Below are 20321 nucleotides of genomic sequence, written 5' to 3'. Positions count from 1 at the left end.
CCAGGAGGGGGCAGGAGGCTGACAATCCATCCAGGCTGAAGGAATTTTTGGAAAGCTTTGCTTGCCACTCCCTTGGAATTCTGGAATAAATCCCCTGAAGCCTGAGCTGGGAATGTTGAAGACTGTTCTCCAAGAAGGAATCACCATCCTGTCTTCTGTGGCTACAATCAGGACCAGCAACTCCTTGGGAATTGGTTAAATGAGGGAATTTTGCTGAATTTTCCTCCCAGGGAAAGAAATCTCACCTAAATCCTTCAAGGAATGATCCTGCAATATCCACAGAGTTTCTGCCCCCCAGTTACTGCCCAAATGAAACCCCAAGAGTACTCAGGGGATAAAATGATGCATCTCCATGGAAAAGTCCCCAGAAAGGTTTTTTGGTGTTGGGAATGAGCAGAGCACAGCCCTGATGCACTCCAGCAATATCCATAAATAACATGATGCAAACTGAAGTAAGAAGATAATCTGTTGGATTAAAGTTATCCAAATGATTGTGGATGCAAACAGAACGTGTCTGCAATGTGAATGCTGAATTTTAACAGCTGGGCCTCAATCTAACACTGCAGACCATCTGTGAAATCCATATCCCAGCAAAACCACACCCACATGTTGGATGGGAGAGAAAAATTTACATCTTTGGGCCTCAAAATTAGAGATGTTTCACAGAGAAATTATTAAAATGTGTTGTTTAGAGTCATTCTAATGAAGATATTATATTCTTTTTGCCTCATGTTGTCTTTCCAGGCAGGCTGCACTGCCAGTCCAGGACACTGAGCTGTTTTTTGATGGAAATAATTCAAAAATCAGCAGGTTGCTCCATGTGCATAAATAATTCAGGATGGTTTTCCTCATCTGTTCTCCACAAAGTCTGCAGCCCTGCTGTCTCCTGAATGATGGAATCACAGAATCATGGAATGGTTTGGGTGGGAAGGGATCTGAAAGCTCATCCAGTTCAAACTCTGACACCGCCCAGCACCCCCAGTTCCTCCAACCTGGCCTTGGACACTTCCAGGGATGGAGCAGCCCCAAATTCTCTGGGAATTCCATCCCAGCCCCAAATTCTCTGGGAATTCCATCCCAGCCCTCCCCACCCTCAGAGGGAGGAATTTCTTCCTCATTTCTCTGCATTTACTGGAGTAGCATCCATCCAAACCAAGCTGCTCCAGCACCAAATCTCAGCTGGGCAGCACCTCCCCTTTAATTCAATATTTTCTCTTCTCCCTCCTTCCCCAAGAACAGGTATTTCACAGTTTTTAACTCCAGACTAACTTTTTTGGTGAGGATTCTCAGGGTCTGGAGGTTATTTCAGCCAATTTCCAACAGCAGAAAAGCAAAGCTGCAGCACTCAGCACTCTTCCCATGCATTAATTGGGAAGATGTGGTGAGATGAGGACAAAACCCAGATTTTACTCAGGAAAACCTGTAAATTTACCTGGAAGTCTGGGTGAAAACCAAAGAATGTTTCTCTCAGTGTCCCACACAAAATCACCCTGTACTGTGAGCAATAAAGCCACAACAGAAACACAAGGTGAGCTTTGGCTGAACCTCAGGAACAACCTCCCATATTTTGGTATCATGGAATTCTTCATGAGGTGGGTTTGGGGGAAATTTCAGTCTTTGGAAAGAGATTTTTCCTTTTCTTTCATGATTAGAATTCTACAGCCAGCCTGTAGGTTCTGAACAAACACTGGCTGAATTTATTGAGATTTTAAAAAAACATTTTTCAAAGAAATTGTCCATGCCAATATCAATTCCTTTTACCCAATCAAGGAATTGTAAACAGGCCTCTCCATTCATCAGACAACAATACAGAACAGAAAACTTAAGACTGAGAATGCCTCAATTTAGTCCAAGGGATTAAATGAAAATTAATTTATGCTTCTAAATAGAGGAATTAAGGTAATTAGTGGGCGACTTCAATTTTTAACCATTTTTAAACTGCTGTTTCTAAAAAAAACATGTGTGAACACAGCAGCTGTAAATTAAAATTTCAGATTCATCAGGCAACACTCTCCCTTCCATTCAGTGCCAAGTTAATGAGGTCACAGCTGAACGCTACAGGGGAGGACAGGGGCAAAGAATTAAAAATAATTGCAATTGTATCCCACTTTTCCACTGGCCACACAGCTGTTATCCACCTCTGAACAGCCAATCCCAAAATCCTCATCAAAACTGAGGACAAACCCAAGCCCCTGACTTGATTTTTTCAGTTAATAATTCACCAGATAAACATTTGCAGGAATTCCCACAGTGCCTTCACTGATTTGTTTCTGCAGCACCCTAAAAGGGTTTTTAAATGCTCTCCAAATAGATTAATGAATATTTTGCCCTCAAAAGTCCAGGATTTTCTCCCTGTTGAGGCTGGGAGTTTGTTCCCAGCTCTCTTCTGTACCAGTTTTGGGGAAAATCTCTGGAACACTCCCAAGTAGGATGAGGCCAAACAATAATGGGATTAATAAGAGGGAGGGGAGGGAAAAAAGAGAAGACAAAAAGATTATGCAACTGCTCTGCAGAGGACAATTCCAAATTCTTTCCCAGTTAAACAGAATAAAGAAAAGCAAATATCTGTGGATGAACCCCTGGGAAACCTTTTTAAAGAGTAAATGACCTAAAAATGTCAGGATACCCTGCAGGTGAGTCTGGAAGGGGGAAATCAGTGGGGTCAGACTACAAAAGCAGGGAAGGCTGCACTGAATCCCTTAAGGAAGATGGCAAAGGCAAGAGCAGAGTGTTTTCTCACAGAATAACTGCAAAACCCCTTTGATGTGTCGATGAAAGTGCCCAAAAGGCCGGGAAATGCAGCGAGGGAAGAGGGGCTGGATGGGGCAGCAGAGTGGGGAGGAGTGTCCGCGCATCCCTTAATGAGCTCAGCTCTTCCCTCTCTGCCGGCTCCCACTGCTTCCCAGCTCAGGGATGAGCACCGACAGCCAGAGATCAAAAAACGCTCCTCGAATCCATCGCAGGGCTCCTTTCTGATGGATCAGCTCCTTTCTGATGGATCGGCTCCCTCCCAGGACATCCCCAAGGCTCGGATCCCTCCCCGGCCGGGCTGCGGCTCTCCCGAGTCCCCTCCGTGACCCTGGAACCTTCCAGGCGGCCACTGCGAAGTGGGAGGGGAGGCAAAGGAGAAATTTTAAAAGCCTGGAAGTTTGTAATTCCCAGACAAAAGCGGCCAGCCTCCCGTGGTGCCGGGGAAAAAAGGGGCCGGTGGAGCCGGAGAATTGTCTTTTTTTGTGATGCCGCTTAATGAAGGTTATTGTGAGGAATGGTTTGCGAAGGAAGAGAAAATGTCTGAGCGCTCTGCAGTGTTTTAACCACGAGATCTGGAGGACAGATTCCCAAATAACTCCTTTTTCTTGGACGTGAGGTAAAGAGGAATTGGATCATCTGTCATTCAAAAAGCCACGGAGAAAAACCTGGAGGCAGAGTGACTTCCCTGTCCTTTAACTCATTTCCATCAAACCTTATCATCTAACACATTTGCAAAACGCTCAGATAAAATGTCACCACCCCAGGATATTTTTGTTTCCTCGCCTTTTTTTTTTCCCCCTTCATTATTGACAACAAGCAGCAAACCTGAAATCCAAGGTCAAACTTTATCACCTCATTATCCTCTGCAGTTCCATCTCCTGTCGCACCTGCACCGTGAGGGTTAAAAAACGGAATAAGGAGGAGAAAATGAATTCTCAGGAGCAGGAATCCAGCACTGGCTCTGCTGATTCTCAAGGACACGCAATTCACCCACTCCCCCACAAAGACAGAAGGCAGATAATTGACAATGTGATTGAGTACCTTATGGAGTGGGAAATATGGAATAAATGCGAGTTTTCCGAGAGAAATGTTAAAAACGTGAGTGATGTTTTCGGAGCTGTGAGGGGGGAGAGGAAAACGAGCGGCTGACCAGAGTTGTCTCCCTGAATGTATAAATTTAGCAAGAAAGATGTTTCTCCTCGCTCAGCGCCACGGACATGACAACTTTTGTCCTACAAATCAAGAAACAGGGAATATAAACAAGTTTACAAATTGAAAGCAACTTTCAGAAGATAAATTTCGGGGTTTCCACGCCGCACAAAGATGAACTACAAGGAGCCTTCCTCCCCTTGTTCAAATTCAAATTAAGCAGCCCTTTGTGCTTCTCTTTTCAAATTTCCTTCCCTGTTTCCATGGGAACCCCCCGGCTGACAAGCCTGGGATGGAGCAGGAGGCCAAGCTCAGCGAGGGGTGTGAAAAGGGGAGGGAGTCAAAGGGCAGAATTTGGCTCGGGAGGACCGAGATGCCAACCTTTGTCCCCCCACAAAGGGGGGGTAACCATAGGAACAACTCGGCGGGACACGGGAGGAGCCGGGGGATGAATCCCGGCCAAAATCGCGAAATGGGAAGAAAATGGGAAAGGTGTTGCTGAAAACACGATGCCAGGACTTGCTGAAGTCTTAAAAAGAAACCAAAATGAAAGAAAACTTGAAGGGTTGAGCATCCAACTTTGTGCTGGTTCTGTGTCCTGTTGATTGCATCAAATTGGGTGATAGAAAATCACAAAGAAACTGGGAAGAAGCGATTCCCAAATCTGACAGAATTTAAAATTCTCCTGTGAAGATGCTGAATAATCCCTTCCACTGAAGGGCTCTGGAGGTGTTTTGTCAATCAGTCTAGGAGCAATGCACCTCATCCATCTACTCCATAAAACCAGAAATAGCTGCTCCATAAAAATATAAATATGGCACCTTCTGATTATTGCACCTTGTAAAAGAGACAGAGGGAGGATGAGCTCTGTAAAACCACTAATGACACAGAAAGGAAAACTTGTTGTGTCTTCAGCAGGAAAAGCAGCAGGTGTTTTATTGAAGATTTAAAAAAAAACCAAAACAAACCAAAGAAACAACAGCAAATTCTTCACGCTGTGCTTGGTTCACGTCACTGCCGGTGATTTGTGTGGAAGCTCTTTTGAATGTCAGTTTGGGGAGAAAATGAATAAATTTGGGGAATATCACCAATATATTCCTGTACTGAACATGGTTCTGGTGCTCCCAGAGTAAGGAGGACATGGAATTGCTGGAGCAGGAATTCCCAGAGAAGCTGTGGCTGCCCCTGGATCCCTGGAAGTGTCCAAGGAAAGGTTGGAAGGTGTCCCAAATCCATAAAAACCATCTCAACTTCCTCTCAACTCACCAGTGTCTCCCAAAACAAAGAAGGAAACTACAGCCAGGCCAGCAAGACAAATATTTCTGACAGCTGCTGAAGTAATTCCAGATTTATTCCTTGTCTTCTCCCTCTGGTGTGATTTTCCCTCTGGAAACTGGAACCAGCATCAGGCACCAGAAAAAGCAGGGAAAAGGCAATTTCCAACACAAAAAGCACATCCCAGCCAAGCCACCCTGCTTTTAAGCAGCCAAACATTATTTATTGCCTATTTTCTGCATTAAAAAATCACACAAAGATGGGAAGGAATATCAGTGACCTCTTAATGGGTGAGAGTGCTAAAAGACAAAACAAAATTCCCAAAACGCTCCAGCACCACGACATTGTCTGGCACCTAAATTGACATTTTCCAAGCCACAACTCGAGTGCTTTGTAATTGAACTGTTGCAAATAAACCCGGGCGTGTTCCACCTTTCCTAATCATTCCTCCTTAAGGCTGCAGCAGCTGCTGCAGAAGGAGCCACAAGGCAGAGCCATCTGCCTCCCTGACCCCGAAAACATCCCCCTGTGAATACATCTTGATTAAGATGTGCAGCATTGACTTTCAACTGAATCTTTACAGAAAAGTCTTTTTATTTTTTTTTTCCCCCTTCCCCTATGTTTGCACTAAGCCATTGAGGCTTAACTCGCTTCTCCCATTTCAGCTGGGATCAGGATTAATCTGGGATTCAGGCAAATATGGACGTGGTGGTGACTGAGTTCATCTCCAGCACTGCTTTGGCATTTTAACAACAGCCCAAAATGGGGTGCTGTTGTTTTATTTTATGGTTGTTATATTTATTGTTGTTTTTTATTTTATTCTCTTTATTCTCTTCTTTTTTTCCTCTCACTGCCACAGTCAGCATTTTAAAAATACTCACGTGGCATTTTGTTCTCATTAACCAACATAAAAGACTAAAAATCATCAGTGTTTCCTAAATTATTCTTCAGGGTTTCTCACACCTGTGATTTTGCTTTAATGTTTGGGCACTGGAGATCTCCAGGCAGGAGTTTGACCCCTTGTGTGCTTTGTGTGTGTGTTTCAGAAGGAAATCTCTTTTTGGTGCTGGTGTTTTCAGGCTGCCCTGTGAAGCTGGGGTGCCTTTCCCAGGTTTCTTGGAGTGCAGGGATTGAAGGAACATTATTTTTATGTTTAGATTTCTCCACCTGATTGTTCCAGTCAGGAAGGATCCAGATCCATCCCACCTGGAAATGCCAGACAGGGACGCCTCCCTCTGTTCCAGGCTGCTCCAACCTGCCCTTGGTCACTTCCAGGGATGGTGCAGCCACAAATTCCCTTGGAATTCCATTCCAGGGCTTTGCCACCCTCACAGGGAGGAATTTCTTCCCAACATCCCACCCAACTCTGGCAGTGGGAAGCCATTCCCTGTGTCCCCTCAGCTTTTGGAATCACCACATCCCCCGAACACAAATCACTGCACACAGCAGCAGCAGCAGCCCAAAATTCCAGAATTTATTCCTGATCATTTTTTTCCTGGGCATGACTTTGTCTGGATGAACTGCTTCCAAAGATTCTTCTTCCCTTTCTTCCTGCAGCCTTCCCCAAGCTCAGAGCAGATCCCTGGAACACACACCCCAGTGTTTTAGCTGAGAGCAAATTATCCCCTCCCGTGGCTGCTCCTCCTCTCCAAACCACCAAAACGATTCCCTGCTCATGGAATTTGCAATATTCCCTCAGATTATCTCAGAGTCCACTGGATTTTCCTGTGAAAGGGATGCAGCTGATGGCTCTAACACGAGGCACTGCTCCCTCGTTTTACAGAATTGTCGGATCCCGCTCGTTTTTGTACGAAACCCGCTCGGGGATGTAACAGCTCTGCTTCTTCCCAGGTTCTTCTTTCCCACCAAGGATTTCACCTCTGCATGACATCCCTGCCCTTTGCAGATCCAGCCTGAAGCAGAGGCTGCTGCATTTCAAACAGATATTCCTAGAGCAGGAATTCCCAAGGATATGATCAGGAATTCCTGGGCTCTGCCAGCACCTCTGCGATTCCGGCTTTGCTTTCACAATAAAACAAATCCAAAAGCTTCACGTGGCTGTTTCCAAGGTAAAAAAATTCCAGCTGGAGATGAGAGAATATAAAATTAATGAAATTGAAGGCTTTAATCAGCTGGTATCCCTGTGATCCTGCACAGCTCCATTGTTCTGAGGGGATCACAATCACATGCACTAACGAGAAAATTAATCCTTGCTGCAAATGAGTGCCTAAGATCAGGCTGCTTACAAAACAGCAGCTGATTAAAACCCCCTTTTCCATCAGCTCTGTGTGCCTCTGCTTCCAGGAGCTTGGGAGGCAGAACTGAGGAATGCAGAAAGCCAAGGAGAAGTGTGAAATTTGGGATATGGTGAACAGGGAAGGCAGAAGAAGAAAAGGAATTAAAGGGGGTAAGAAGTTGAGGATTTCCCACTCTGCGTTCTCCCCACCCTTGGGGATTATGAGGAAGGAAACAGCACTAAATGAGCCACTTAATACCTGACCTACCTCTGCTGGAAAAATTCCTCTTGTCCCAGATGTTGAGACTGGGCTGGGAATAGATATAGCTCTGCCTTCTGTTAATGCCATTTGAAACACACTCTGGTTCTTTTCTAATTTAAAAAAAATGTGAAAAAATGGGCCAGGACTCCAAAGGTGACAAAAATAGAGCTGGCAAGGGCACACAGACCTTGGCAGGTGAGTGGAATTGTCCTCTGTGAGCACCAAAACAGGCAAGAAACCACTAAATCTGAAAAATCAGATGTCCTCAGGTCTGTAGTTGGATATTCTGTGGCAAATTAACTTCTAAATATTCCAAAAATCTGTGCCTGGGGGGTTTATTTATATCAATGCCCAGGTTCCCTGGAGGGATCAGCACACAAATGGACATTGTGCTGCTCTTGCACCTTCTTCCCTCATGCTGCAAACCCCAAGTCAACTTCAGGACAACCCAATTCCTCCATTTCCCCCTTTTCCATCTCCTGGCCAACCCAGCTGCATCCCTGAGTCCCAAGTGCTGCTCTTTTTTTATAGGGAAAATGGGAATGGAAGGCAGAGGAAGAGCCATTATCTCCCTGGCCATATGGTGACTGCATCAGCTCCTTTTTAGAGCCTTTGACCTCCAGTTTAATCCCCAAAGAAAACTCAGATTCAGCCCTCAGCCACGTCTGGCTCCTGTCCTTTAAAGCCTCTTTGATCCCCACCATCATTTGTGGGGTCCTATAAAAACCAGGGTGAGGAAAAAGAAGTGGTGACAGCTGATTTAATTCAAAAAGCTTGGCAATCATCAAATTAAACTGTGACAAAAGCTGTCATTGAATGGTCACAGGCTTCAACAGGCCACCAAATTCCACGTTTTTCTGATCAAAATGTTTGCCCACAACAACTGCACCAAGGCAGAAAAACCTCACTGCTCCCACCATCAGCAAATCCTTCAAGGGCAAAGGAGATATTGAGTGGAAAAAGGGACAGGAGATCATTCTTTGGAGCAATAATAATCCAAAGAGATGGGAAACAAGGTCAGCTCCCTTGGGGGGAGAGGGGTAATGTGACTTTTCCACCAGCCCAGGATTTATGGGACACACGGAGCCGTGGGAGCGGCGCCGTCCCCACGCCGCAGCACCTCGGGAAGATTTGGGAGGGAAAATTGGGGAGGGAGGGTCTGGGAAGGAAGATTTGGGGAGGGAAAATCTGGGGAGGGAAAATCTGGGGAGGGAAAATCTGGGAGGGAGGTTTTGGGAAGGAAGATTTGGGGAAGAAGATTTGGGAGGGAAAATCTGGGGAAGGAAAATCTGGGAGGGAGGTTTTGGGAGGGAAGTTTTGGGAGGGAAGCTTTGGAAAGGAAAATCTGGGGAGGGAAAATCTGGGAGGGAGGTTTTGGGAAGGAAGATTTGGGAGGGAAAATCTGGGTAGGGAGGATTTGGGGAGCGAAGATTTGGCAGGGAAGACCTGGGGAGGGAATATTTGGGGAGGGAAAATTTGGGAGGGAAGATTTGGGAAGGAAGATTTGGGGAGGGAAAATTTGGGAAGGGAATATTTGGGGAGGGGAAAATCTGGGAAGGAAGATTTGGGGAAGGAAGTTTTGGGAGGGAAGCTTTGGAAGGGAAAATCTGGGGAGGGAAGATCTGGGAGGGACGTTTTGGGAAGAAATATTGGGGAGGGAAAATCTGGGGAGGGAAGATTTGGGAATATTTGGGGAGAGAAGATTTGGGGAGGGAAGATTTGGGGAGGGAAGATTTGGAGAGAGAAGATTTGGGGAGGGAAGATTTTGGAAGGAAGATTTGGGAGGGAAAATCTGGGGAGGGAGGTTTTGGGAAGGATGATTTGTGGGGCAAGGATTTGGGAGGGAAGATCTGGGAAGGAACATTTGGGAGGGAAAATCTGGGGAGGGAGGTTTTGGGAAGGACGATTTGGAGGGAAGACTTGGGAAGCGAAGATTTGGGGAGGAATATCTAGGAAGGAATATTTGGGAGCGAAGATTTGAGAGGGAAAATCTGGGGAGGGAAGATTTGGGGAGGGAAGATCTCTGAAGGAATGTTTGGGAGGGAATATTTGGGAGGGAAGAGTTACCAGCAGTGCTAAACCAGCTATTCCTGATGGCCACTGCCGAAAGCAGCCTGTCAGCAGGTCACAGAAAATGTCACAGCCACCTCAGAGCTGGGTGTGACAGCACCACGGGGAAGGAGGAGGGACCCTCAGGAATCCCTGGACAGCTCCCAGCTCTGGACAGCTCATCCCAGAAATTGCACAGGAGCTGGGAAATTCCTGCCCTGGACAGCAGCTCCTCAGCACTGGGGGACTCCCACTCCTTTCAGAACAGCAGAGGCAACATTTCTGTGCAGCAGAGGCGAAATAATTCTCATTTCATTCTCTGCTGGATTGGTGTTTGTCCCCTGCCAAAAGCACCGAGATCCTTCAGGGATATTTGGGAATTGAACAATGCTCCAAGCCCCTGGATGCAGCAGCCCTCCCCCAGCTCTCTTGGATTAAAGCACAGAGCTGAAGGAATTCTCTCTCCCAGGAGTGAGGCAAGGAGCTGATTTCAGCAGCAGAGGGACCCTGATGGATATTCCATATTCAAGAGGCTGAAAAAAGGGAGATTTACAGGGAAAAAATCCTTCCCTGGGAAGGTGGGGAGGCTGTGGAAGAGAATTCCCAGAGGATTTGTGGCTGTCCCATCCCTGGAAGTGTCCAAGGCCAGGCTGGAGCAAGCCTGGAGTAGTGGGAGGTGTGCAGTTGGAACTGGATGAGCTTTCAGATCTCCCTTATTATCCCAAACCTTCCTGGGATTCCCTGATTTTGCTGATTCTCTAACCTGCTGATGTGACTTTAATATTATTATGAAGGAATTACATCAGCTTAAAGTCTGAAAAAGGCAACTTAACTGATTTTTTCAAGAAATAATAATTGAGTTTTTAAGCAATCAGCAGTTTTAGAAGAGAAGTCCACAGAATTTCCTGATGGCAAAACAACAGCTCAACAATAATTCTCATTTTTGCTTCACCTCCACTCTTTGTTTTATTGCACCCTTTTCACTATGAACCAGCTGAATTTTTCTTGGGTTTTCTTCATTTTTTTTATCAGGAACTGCTGTGAAAAAGAGGTTCTGGAAACAAGAGATTTACAGGGCCTTCCCTCCAGTAGACAAAATGAATCCCCCTGATTCTGATTCTGTTTCTGCATTATTTTCTGTTCACAGCAACCAGGGAGGTGACTTGGAAACCAGAGATGTTCCCAGAAAATGCCACAAAGCAACATTAACATTTACCAGCCCAGCATCTGAGAGCTCCACCACGACTGAGTCATGAAATAACACCCAAAAAGCCAAATAATAAAAATATTCCCTCTTCTTAAGCGGATGTTAAAGTTAATAAAGGAATGGGAATGCCTTTATGAAAAGCTGTGAATTTTCTGTCTTTTTTTTTGCTGCTCAAAACTCTGAATTGTGAGAATTCAATCCTGCTAAAGCTTTGTTTTCCTCACAGCATTCACCTTGAGTAAGAAATCGCCCATAATCCATCCCCAGCCTGGAATTACCTCCTTAAATGCTGATTTTATTGGCAAAAAGGGAGTGTTAAACACACCCACACCACCCACGCACCCGTGCTAAGCCTAAGAACGGCTTTGGTGTGAATCGCAGCTTTTTGTGCCCGGTAATTTCTGCTTTTAACTCGACTTTTTGCACCACAGAGGGCAAAGAAGCAACGCTGAGCCCTCCTCAGTTCCCCTCTCGGTGGGAAAAAGCTCCCACAAAAATCGGGATAATTGCACCAGGATTGTTCTGGCTCAGGCTGGAATTATTCCTTTCAGCAAATGGGTTTTAAATAAAAATTACGTTTTTGACAGTTGGCTGAAAGCACGAGTTTAAAGTGCAATAAAAAGGCTGAAAAACGAGCAGGATGTTGGCAAAAATGGGATTTTAAATCAGAAATGGTGTTCACACCCTGGGTGATGTGCCCTGGACAAGAACAAGGCCAGGAAAAAAAGGGAGAGGGGAAGGAAATTCAAATTATCCCAGGAATGAAGCAGCAAAAGTGCAGGAAGGAAGGGCAGCACCTGGAGAAGGGCACTGCAGGGAGAAAGCTGGAATGACTCCACCTGCAGAGGGAAAATTGAGGATTCCAAAAGCTCAGGAGGGTTTGACTGCAGCACAATCCAAAGGGGGATTGAAGGAAAGCAGCAAAAAATGGTTTTAAATAGGTTAGAGGATAAATAAATGAATAAAATCATTAAATTCCAGCATGGTTTGGGTGGGAAGGGGCCTTAAATCCCAGCCCAGCCCAGCCCTGACACCCCCAACATTTCTTTGGGCACTCCCAAGGATCCTCTGGGAATTCCCTTCCACTGCCTCAGAATTTGCCAGAAGCAATTCCACAACAAAATTCTCTCATTTTTCTCCATTTCACAACAAAATTCTCTTTTTTCTCCATTTCACAACAAATTTCTCTCATTTTGCTCAATTTCACAACAACAGTTGCTCCCTTTGCTCTGTTTTACAATAAAATTCTCTAATTTTGCTCCATTTCACAACAAAATTCTCTCCTTTTGCTCAATTTCACAACAAAATTCTCTCATTTTGCTCCATTTCACAACAGAATTCTCTCATTTTGCTCAATTTTACAATAAAATTCTCTCATTTTGCTCCATTTTACAATAAAATTCTCTCATTTTGCTCCATTTTACAATAAAATTCTCTCATTTTGCTCCATTTCACAATAAAATTCTCTCCTTTTGCTCTGTTTTATAATAAAATTCTCTCATTTTGCTCCATTTCACAATAAAATTCTCTCATTTTGCTCCATTTCACAATAAAATTCTCTCATTTTGCTCAATTTCACAATAAAATTCACCCTTTTTGCTCCATTTTACAATAAAATTCTCTCCTTTTGCTCCATTTCCAGGATAATCAGCACCTGCAGACCCATCCAAAGGAGCCTCTGCAATTCAAGCCCAGAGCTCCTCCAAAGAAATGGAAGGGAAAGAATCTCAATTTTTTTCAAAAATCCACCAGATTTCATTTCAAACTCTTCCACAGACAAACCACACAAAGCTAAAGCTTTAAATTATCTAAAAAGAACAATGAAATACAGGTTTTGTGCTGTCAGGAAGATGAAAATAAAACAATTATTCTTTCATTTCTCACACATTTACCCACAAGGGTTCCCAGGTACTTTAAAAAATACAAATAAACCAAACCTGCAAGAACCCCTCATGGAATTGTGAACAGGTTGAGAGCAAGAACTTGATTAATACTCTGAATTTCCATTCATTTGAGTCTCATCACAGAATATCAAGTGAGGAAACTTCATGGGAAGGAAAACAAGACTGAAAAAGTCTTGAATAAATCAGATTTTAGGTGTTTAAAATAACAAGCACACTCAGTGATATTCAATTAGGCAGAATCTGTAGCCATGAAATATTTTGACTATTTAGAATATGATATTTAGAGTTATATTTGAATTATTCATTACCTTGATTTTTTGGATTCTCTTATTAATTATTGGTAAACTAAAGGCTGAAATTAAATACATAAAGAAGCCTTGTATAAATCAGATTTTAGGTGTTTAAAATAACAAGCACACTCAGTGATATTCAATTAGGCAGAACCTGTAGCCATGAAATATTTTGACTATTCAGAATATATTTGGGGTTATATTTCAATTATTCAGTACCTTGATTTTTTGGATTCTCTTATTAATTATTGGTCATCTAAAGGCAGAAATTAAATAGAAAAAGAAGTCTTGAATAAATCAGATTTTAGGTGTTTAAAATAACAAGCACACCCAGTGATATTCAATTAGGCAGAATCTGTAGCCATGAAATATTTTGACTATTTAGAATATGATATTTAGAGTTATATTTGAATTATTCATTACCTTGATTTTTTTCCCCCTTTGGATTCTCTTATTAATTATTGGTCATCTAAAGGCCGAAATTAAATAGATAAAGAAGTCTTGAATAAATCAGATTTTAGGTATTTAAAATAACAAGCACACCCAGAGTATTTCTCACTCAGTGATATTCAATTAGGCATTTTGATTAATTAGAACATGATATTTGGGGTTACATTTGAATTATTCATTGCCTTGATTTTTTTCCCCCACTTTGGATTCTCTAATTAATTATTGGTCATCTAAAGGCCGAAATTAAATATATAAAGAAGCCTTGTATAAATCAGATTTTAGGTGTTTAAAATAACAAGCACACCCAGAGTATTTCTCACTCAGTGATATTCAATTAGGCAGAACCTGTAGCCATGAAATATTTTGACTATTCAGAATATATTTGGGGTTATATTTCAATTATTCAGTACCTTGATTTTTTGGATTCTCTTATTAATTATTGGTCATCTAAAGGCAGAAATTAAATAGAAAAAGAAGTCTTGAATAAATCAGATTTTAGGTGTTTAAAATAACAAGCACACCCAGTGATATTCAATTAGGCAGAATCTGTAGCCATGAAATATTTTGACTATTTAGAATATGATATTTAGAGTTATATTTGAATTATTCATTACCTTGATTTTTTGGATTCTCTTATAAATTATTGGTCATCTACAGGCTGAAATTAAATAGATAAAGAAGTCTTGTATAAATCAGATTTTAGGTGTTTAAAATAACAAGCACACCCAGTGGTATTCAATTAGGCAGAACCTGCAGCCATTGAATATTTTGACTATTCAGAATATGATATTTGGGGTTATATTTGAATTATTCAGTACCTTGATTTTTTGGATTCTCTTATTAATTATCGGTGAACGAAAGTCCAAAATTAAATAGATAAAGATATATTTATGAACATAATAAAGAAATATTAATGAAAACAATGTAAGAAATGAATATGTATTCATGAAGAACAGTTGGGTTTTACCTCCATGGCCAGAGCTGCAGTTTGCTGGTCGTAGTGGTTGAGGAGGTTGGGCATGAAGGTGCTGTTGTAGGGCAGGTCCTGGCACATCCTGAGGATGATGGGCTCACAGGAGAAGAGGCTGTGCCCCCCTGTGGGGAGCACCCAGAGCCCCAAGAGCCCCAGGGAGCAGAGCAGCCAGGCCACAGCCATCCTCCCAGCCCAGCAAAGGGGCCAGCAGATCCTCCAGCTCCTCATGGATCTGAGATTTCCTTCACCAAAATATTTCCAGGCTTTGCTTGAGGTTCCTCCCAACTGGAAGAGTTTCTGTGTTCAACATCCTCAGCTCAATCCAGACAGGTTCCAGAAGAAATCTTCCCCTTTTTTTCCCTTCTCAGTCCTCTGGGGCATGAATTAAAATTTGAAATTTCAACCACATTCCCACACTGTGGAGCCCATGGTGACAGGGCAGCATTCCAGGGGCTTCCTGCTTTTTTCCTGGAAAACCTGGAGCACAAAACACAACAGACAGAAGACACTGAGAAACCTGGCAATAATGAAATTATTACAATATTTTACCTCTCAGTTCCTAAACTGGCAGACAAACTGCTTCAAGTTCTCCTATGAGTTTAAATCCTGATTTTTTTTTTTTTAATTTCTGGAGGAAATGAATGGAAGAATTTGATGGAAGATGGAAGAAAAGCACCCAGAAATGGTGAAGACACGGGGATCACCCTCATTGTGACAGAACATTTTTAGCAAAGCCCACACTTTCAGCTTGGCCACACTGAAACCAGGCTGTTTGTGACTCACCCACCCTGATAGCATCTCGTTCCCTGCACGGCCTCAGAGCTCCTGAGGAATAATTATAAAACAAAAACACAAATCCAGTCACCAGCAGCACCAAGCCCACAAGTCCCAGCTCGCCACTGGCCTGCCCAGGGAGGTTTGGCTACCTGGGCTCAAATGTGGCAACTGAATCTGCTTCTTTTTGTTATTGTTGTTGTCCCAAGCCCATTTTAATTGCACACATCCATCCACAGGTCCACAGAGTACAAAGAAAAGCCCATTTTTAACAACAAATTTGTCTTGCAAGGGTAAAATTTGCAAAATCCAGTCTCTAAGCAGCTGCTGTAAAGTGAATTATGGTTAAAGAAGGAAATTTAGAAAACCCCAAATATTCCATCAATATCCCCAAAAGCAGGCAAGCACGGATCTGACCAGATTCCCAATCTTGAGAGAACAGAGTTTTTCCTCAGAAAAAGTTTTTCCTTTTTGCCTATAGTGAGAGATAGGAAGGATTTAATTACCAGACATGTGCTGCTATGCACATTTTTATTTACACAGGCCCATCTTATGGTCAGAAGAATTAAGATTTTAAAGCCTCAGTGCAGTTTGTGGGTTGGACTGGATAATTTTGAGAGGTTCCTTCCAACCTAAACAATTCTGGGTTTTTCTGGGAGAGGGGAAAGGGTTTGGCTGGAGCTTTTTGGAGACAGGCTGGTTAAAAACAAAGATGCCAAGAGGTGGGGGGGAAAAAAAAGACCAAGCTGCTAAAGATAACCACGTTAAATTGAGTTTATTGACAGCTTTGCTTTCACAGGCTGCTTCTCCCTCTCACAGGGGAAGCCATGGCTGAGGTAGCACTGAAATAAGGGAAAAAATAGAAATAGGAAAAGCTCCAAAGCCAGGAAAAACAAAGCATGAGCCAAACAAAAAAAATAAAAAGGAGGAAAAGAGAACTACCCACACCCCTGAAGTGGTAGAAGCAACAGAGCTCAAATCTCAGCTGGTATTCTGAAGGAAATGGTGCAGGGAAGAGTCAACACACCGAGTTTAAAAAGATCCAAATCAACCACAACATTTAACACATGTTCTGTGTAACCACACCTGGGGGTAGGCCAGTTTCAAGATGATATGAGCTGGAAAAGTTGTGTCCTTCTGAGGGAAAAAATGTCATTTTTCAGACTGACTTTTCAAGATGATATGAGCTGGAAAAGTTGTGTCCTTCTGAGGGAAAAAATGTCATTTTTCAGACTGACTTTTCAAGCTTGAAAAGTTGTGTCCTTCTGATGGAAAAAATGTCATTTTTCAGACTGACTTTTCAAGCTTGAAAATTTGTGTCCTGATTTAAGAAATGTCATTTCTCAGATTGCCTTTTTGGTAATTTGGCAGCTCTGGGAAGAAAGAAGGAGCTGAACTGCTCCATCTGCCAGGGAGCATCCCCAGCCTGGAGCCTTCCTGCACTTCCCAGCTCCTGAGCAGGAGGTCAGGAGTCACAGACAGATAAAACCAAGTCCTGCTCTGTTCTGTGAAGTTCCCTGGCAGAAATATTGGAAATAAATGGTCCCTTCCAACCCAAACCTGTCTGTGATGCCATGATGGACAAGGTGCCTAATCCCCCTTGGAATCCATTCCCTTGGGTTTAACATTTTATTAAAAGTTATCCCCCCAAAAAAATGTTTTTGGAGTTTCTGCATTCACAATTTTCTTTTGCTTCTCCTAAATTAACTCCCAAGGATTTTATTCCCCAATTTGAGTGAGGTGACCTTGCAGAGTGGATGAGGGACTTTTTTTGTTTTTTCTCACTGGAATTGAGGTGTAAAGCAGCAATCTGTAAAAAACCTTCCCAAAAAATGTTCAGAAATAACCTGGGATGAACTGTGCTCACACCAGTTAATGGCTGCACCACAAAAATTGGGCAAATCCAGGTCAGGATGTGGAGTTTTAGGAAGAAGTCCAAGAATGCTCCATAGAAATCATATTAATGACACAGAAAACAGCAGGATGCAAACACATCCACCTCTCCTTTGCCTTCCCCACTACCTCAAGCTGAAGAAAACGTGCAAAAACAAAGATTCAACGAGCCACAAAGCAAAAGAACAAAAAGTTTAAACTATAGAAAAAGCAGAAAAAAAATTCATATTTAAGCTAATCATTCCAGTATCACAAATAAAATGAAGAATGTATTTTTAGGAGGTGGGAAATCACATCAAAATGGACAACCTGGCCCTGGGAAAAGTGCAATAATTCCGGGTGGAATGAAGCAAAAAGAGAAGGATTCCATTGCGAAAGGAGCCCCGGGTTGTGCCAGGCAGCCTATGGATGATCCATTAATTGGTGCAGACAGACGAGTGCTGTAATAAGCAACCCTCGGTGGCAGGAGAGCTCCTCACCACAGATCCAGTTTGTGCACTCTTTGTTAAGCCTCTGCATAGGAGATTTTGCGGTTCTTTTTGTATGTATAGAAAAACAAAACACTTTCGATGACACCGGGGATGAAAAGAGGAGGGGAGGCCTCCCCTCCCACCACAAGCACAGGAAATAAAACGCAGGCAAGAGGAGCAGTTTGTTGCTGTGGTTGTGGATTTTTAGGTGATTTATCAGCAGGAGAAGCCCATCCAATTCTTGCTGGAAAGGATTAATTAAGACGTGCACGGACAATTATCCTCACCAGTGAAAATCACAAGGAGAAAGGGTTGATTCCCACAAGGAGGGTTTTTTAAAAAAAAACCCTAAATTTAAAAGTCCCTCAGGGAGCAATGAGGAAAAAGAAAAAAACTCATCAGGCTTTAGAATGAAAGGATGGGCTTAATTCCAAGTTATCTATCCCAGAAAAATGGGGAGATAAAACAACAAACCAGACTCCTCCTGGAGGAGAGGAAAATGTCCTCTCAGCCATTCCCCACCCAATTCTGACCCTGGAGAAAGGAGAGGAACTCATCCATTGCACTTCCCCAGCCCTTTCCCACCCACAGAAGGAGAATAAATTATTCTCCCAACTCCATTCTAATGAATTACTCAGTGGAAAAGAAACCCCAGCGCTGTTCCACACCGTAATCCCCCACATCCCTTATTTCAATTAGGAGCAAAGAGGGAGGATGGAAAGGCAGAAACAACCCAATCATTTTCCCATGACCTGCATGGAATCATGGAATGGTTCGGTTCGGAGGGGACTTTGAAGCTCATCTAACCCCAAGCCCCGCACCGTGGGCAGGGATGGAGGGACAGGTCTGTCACCTCTCTCCGCGAGTTCCTATTCCATGGGAAGGGCCTGGAGAGGGAAATCCTGCAGCTCCCCGGCACGGGAAAGCAGGCAGGCTGAGCCAGCAGCCCTCAGGAAAGGCACAAGGAACAAGTGCACCGGCGGCACCAGCATCCATCCATCCCCTCCATCGCTGCCGCACGGCCCGGGCGCAGCGGATCCGCGCCCGAGCACCCGCACGGCGAGCCCGGAGGGATCCGGGGAGCGCCCGGACAGCGCCGGCATCGCCCGAGCCCTCAGCGAGGGGCGGCGAGGAACCAGCACCCTCCGAGCCCTCAGCAAAGGGCGGCGAGGAACCAGCACCCTCCGAACCCTCAGCAAAGGGCGGCGAGGAACCAGCACCCTCCGAGCTCTCAGCAAAGGGCGGTGCGGAACCAGCACCCTCCGAGCCCTCAGCGAGGGGCGGTGAGGAACCAGCACCCTCCGAGCCCTCAGCAAAGGGCGGCGAGGAACCAGCACCCTCCGAGCCCTCAGCAAAGGGCGGCGAGGAACCAGCACCCTCCGAGCTCTCAGCAAAGGGCGGTGCGGAACCAGCACCCTCCGAGCCCTCAGCGAGGGGCGGCGAGGAACCAGCACCCTCCGAGCCCTCAGTGAAGGGCGGCGAGGAACCAGCACCCCCGAACCCTCAGCAAAGGGCACTGAGGAACCAGCACCCTCTGAGCCCTCAGCAAAGGGCGGCGAGGAACCAGCGCCCTCCGAGCCCTCAGCAAAGGGCGGTGAGGAACCAGCACCCCCGAGCCCTCAGTGAAGGGCGGTGAGGAACCAGCACCCTCCGAGCCCTCAGCAAAGGGCGGTGAGGAACCAGCACCCTCCGAGCCCTCAGCAAAGGGCGGTGAGGCTCCTGCACCCCCGAGCCCTCAGCAAAGGGCGGTCAGGAACCAGCACCCTCCGAGCCCTCAGCGAAGGGCGGTGAGGAACCAGCACCCTCCGAGCCCTCAGCAAAGGGCGGTGAGGAACCAGCGCCCTCCGAGCCCTCAGCAAAGGGCGGTGAGGCTCCGGCACCCCCGAGCCCCCAACGGAGGGCACTGAGGCTCCGGCATCGCCCGAGCCCTCAGCAAAGAGCGGTGAGGCTCCGGCATCCCCCGAGCCTTCAGTGAAGGGCGGTGAGGCACCGGTACCCCACCCCCGAGCCCTCAGCGGAGGACATTGAGGCTCTGGCATCCCCCGAGCTCCCTGTGAGGGGCGGTGAGGCACCGGCACCCCCGAGCCCTCAGTGAAGGGCGGTGAGGCACCGGCACCTCCGAGCCCTCAGCGGAGGACACTGAGGCTCTGGCATCCCCCGAGCTCCCTGTGAGGGGCGGTGAGGCTCCGGCATCGCCCGAGCCCTCAGCAAAGGGCGGTGAGGCACCCGCATCCCCTCCCCGGGGCCGCCGTGCCGGGTGAGGCACCCGCATCTCTTCCCCAAGGCCGCCGTGCCGCACTACGACACGGGGAGCCCGGGCCAGCATTCCCGGCCTCACGGGGAGCGCAGCCGGCCCGTTCCCGGCGCTCAGGGCCGGCATCCCCCCGTCCTCCACCCGCCCGCCCGCCGAGCGCAGCACCGGCATCCCGCCAGTGCGCTACCGGCCGCAGGGCGCTGCATGGCCGCCCCGCTGCACGGCCGCCGAGCCCCGCGGCCGCCTATCCCCAGGACGGGCAGGACGAGCCCCTGAGGGCGGCGCGGCCCCGCCGTGTCCCCGTTACCTGCGCGGCTCCCGCCGCCCTCACGGTCCCGCGCGCGCCCCTCGGGTGGCGGCGGCGGCGGCGGCAGCGCCCGGCCA

At 45.7% G+C, this 20321-nt stretch overlaps 1 protein-coding gene across 1 annotated transcript in view; it reads right to left on the bottom strand.

The window, feature by feature from the left end:
• Window positions 1-14663, bottom strand: part of FZD3 (frizzled class receptor 3) — a gene marked incomplete at its 3' end in the record, with an annotated part of 48815 nt that extends 34152 nt beyond the window's left edge. Inside the window, exon 1 of the mRNA XM_084201610.1 lies at window positions 14541-14663. Within this exon, the coding sequence (XP_084057736.1) occupies window positions 14541-14627 (87 nt within the window). The 5' untranslated portion in view covers window positions 14628-14663. The remainder of the gene's footprint in view (window positions 1-14540) is intronic.
• Between the last annotated feature and the right edge of the window lie 5658 nt (window positions 14664-20321).

Source organism: Fringilla coelebs (assembly GCF_963513975.1).
Source record: "Fringilla coelebs genome assembly, chromosome: 3".
Taxonomy (NCBI): domain Eukaryota; kingdom Metazoa; phylum Chordata; class Aves; order Passeriformes; family Fringillidae; genus Fringilla; species Fringilla coelebs.
This window is presented reverse-complemented; position numbering and strand designations above follow the sequence as displayed.